General features: G+C 60.9%; 1 protein-coding gene across 1 annotated transcript in view; it reads left to right on the top strand.

Annotated features, from left to right (window-relative positions):
• The first annotated feature begins 985 nt into the window (after nucleotides 1-985).
• TMEM132E (transmembrane protein 132E) overlaps nucleotides 986-1,147 on the top strand; it is an 18,362-nt gene continuing 18,200 nt past the window's right edge. Inside the window, exon 1 of the mRNA XM_042879765.1 lies at nucleotides 986-1,064. Coding sequence (XP_042735699.1) covers nucleotides 992-1,064 — 73 coding nt within the window. The 5' untranslated portion in view covers nucleotides 986-991. The remainder of the gene's footprint in view (nucleotides 1,065-1,147) is intronic.

Below are 1,147 nucleotides of genomic sequence, written 5' to 3'. Positions count from 1 at the left end.
GGGCCGGGAGGGGGGAGAAGTGCAGAGCCCCCCCAAACTGCTGCACGACTCCCGCTCCCCTCTGTATTATTTTTCTTTACGAGCAGGGCACTCCTTCTTCTTTAACCCGGAGGCGGGGGTGGGGGACAGCGGGGACCCCCCCATCTGCACGCCCATGGCCGGGTCTCCCCGCTCCCAGCCCCGACCCCCCCGGCTCCGCTCCCCCCAAACTTTGCCTTCGGATGCGGGGACTCCGCCACCGCTGATTAATTGATTGCATCTGCCTCGGATTAATTATTCACCCTCTTGTTTTTCAGTATTTTTCTTCTTCTTCTTTTTTTAAAATTATCCTTATTATCGCCTTCTTTTTTTTTCTTTTCTTTTTTCCCATCTTGTTTTACTCGCGGTGGGAACGCTTTAATTCCGATTTTCTTTTCGGAAAGCTGAGATTTGGACATCTTATCTATCTATATTATTTTATTGTGCACTGGGGGGGGCCGGCGGCTCGCTAGCCCTGCAGCATCATCCTTCACCGGCACAGCTTTGATTTGCTTTGATTTTTTCTCCGGGGGTGGGGGTCCACGTGCTCTTCTCCCCCCTGGATCCTGAAGAGGAAGAGGAGGAAGAAGAGGAGGAAGAAGGGGGGGGGGGCCCCCCCCCGGCCCGGGGCCCCCCCCCGGCGCGGGGGGGGCCGCGGCCGGGCGGGGGGGGGGGGCCGGGGCGGGGGGGCCCCCGGCCCCCCCCCCGGGGGGGGGGGCACACCGAGTACCCCCCTTTTCCCCCCCCCACCCCCAATCCCACCCTTGGCTGCTGCCGCTGGTTCGCACGTGGTTGGATTTAGGGGATTTCTGCGGGTTTTTTGGTGCTGGCTTTGGATTTTTTAATTATTATTATTTTTTAAGCGGGTGGGGGGGGGTTAGAAGGGGGGTTCAGGGCCTGGCTGCCCCCCGCCCTCCTATCGCTGTTCCCCCCCCCCCCCCCCGCCACCACCCCAACACCTCAACACCTCAACATGGGCTCTCTGGAGAAGATGCTCCCCGGGCCGGCCGCTCTGCTCTGCTGCCTCTGTTCGCTGCTGCTGCTCGGTGAGTGTTGCCGGCGCGGTGGGGAGTTGGGGGGATCACCAGTCTGTGTGTCTGTTCGTGTGTCTGCATCCCTGAGGGGGGGG

Source organism: Lagopus leucura, unplaced genomic scaffold (genome assembly GCF_019238085.1).
Source record: "Lagopus leucura isolate 7727_CA_CO unplaced genomic scaffold, USGS_WTPT01 Super-Scaffold_100024, whole genome shotgun sequence".
NCBI classification, from domain to species: domain Eukaryota; kingdom Metazoa; phylum Chordata; class Aves; order Galliformes; family Phasianidae; genus Lagopus; species Lagopus leucura.
The sequence above is the reverse complement of the archived record's forward strand: the minus strand, read 5'-3'. Positions and strand labels throughout refer to the sequence as shown.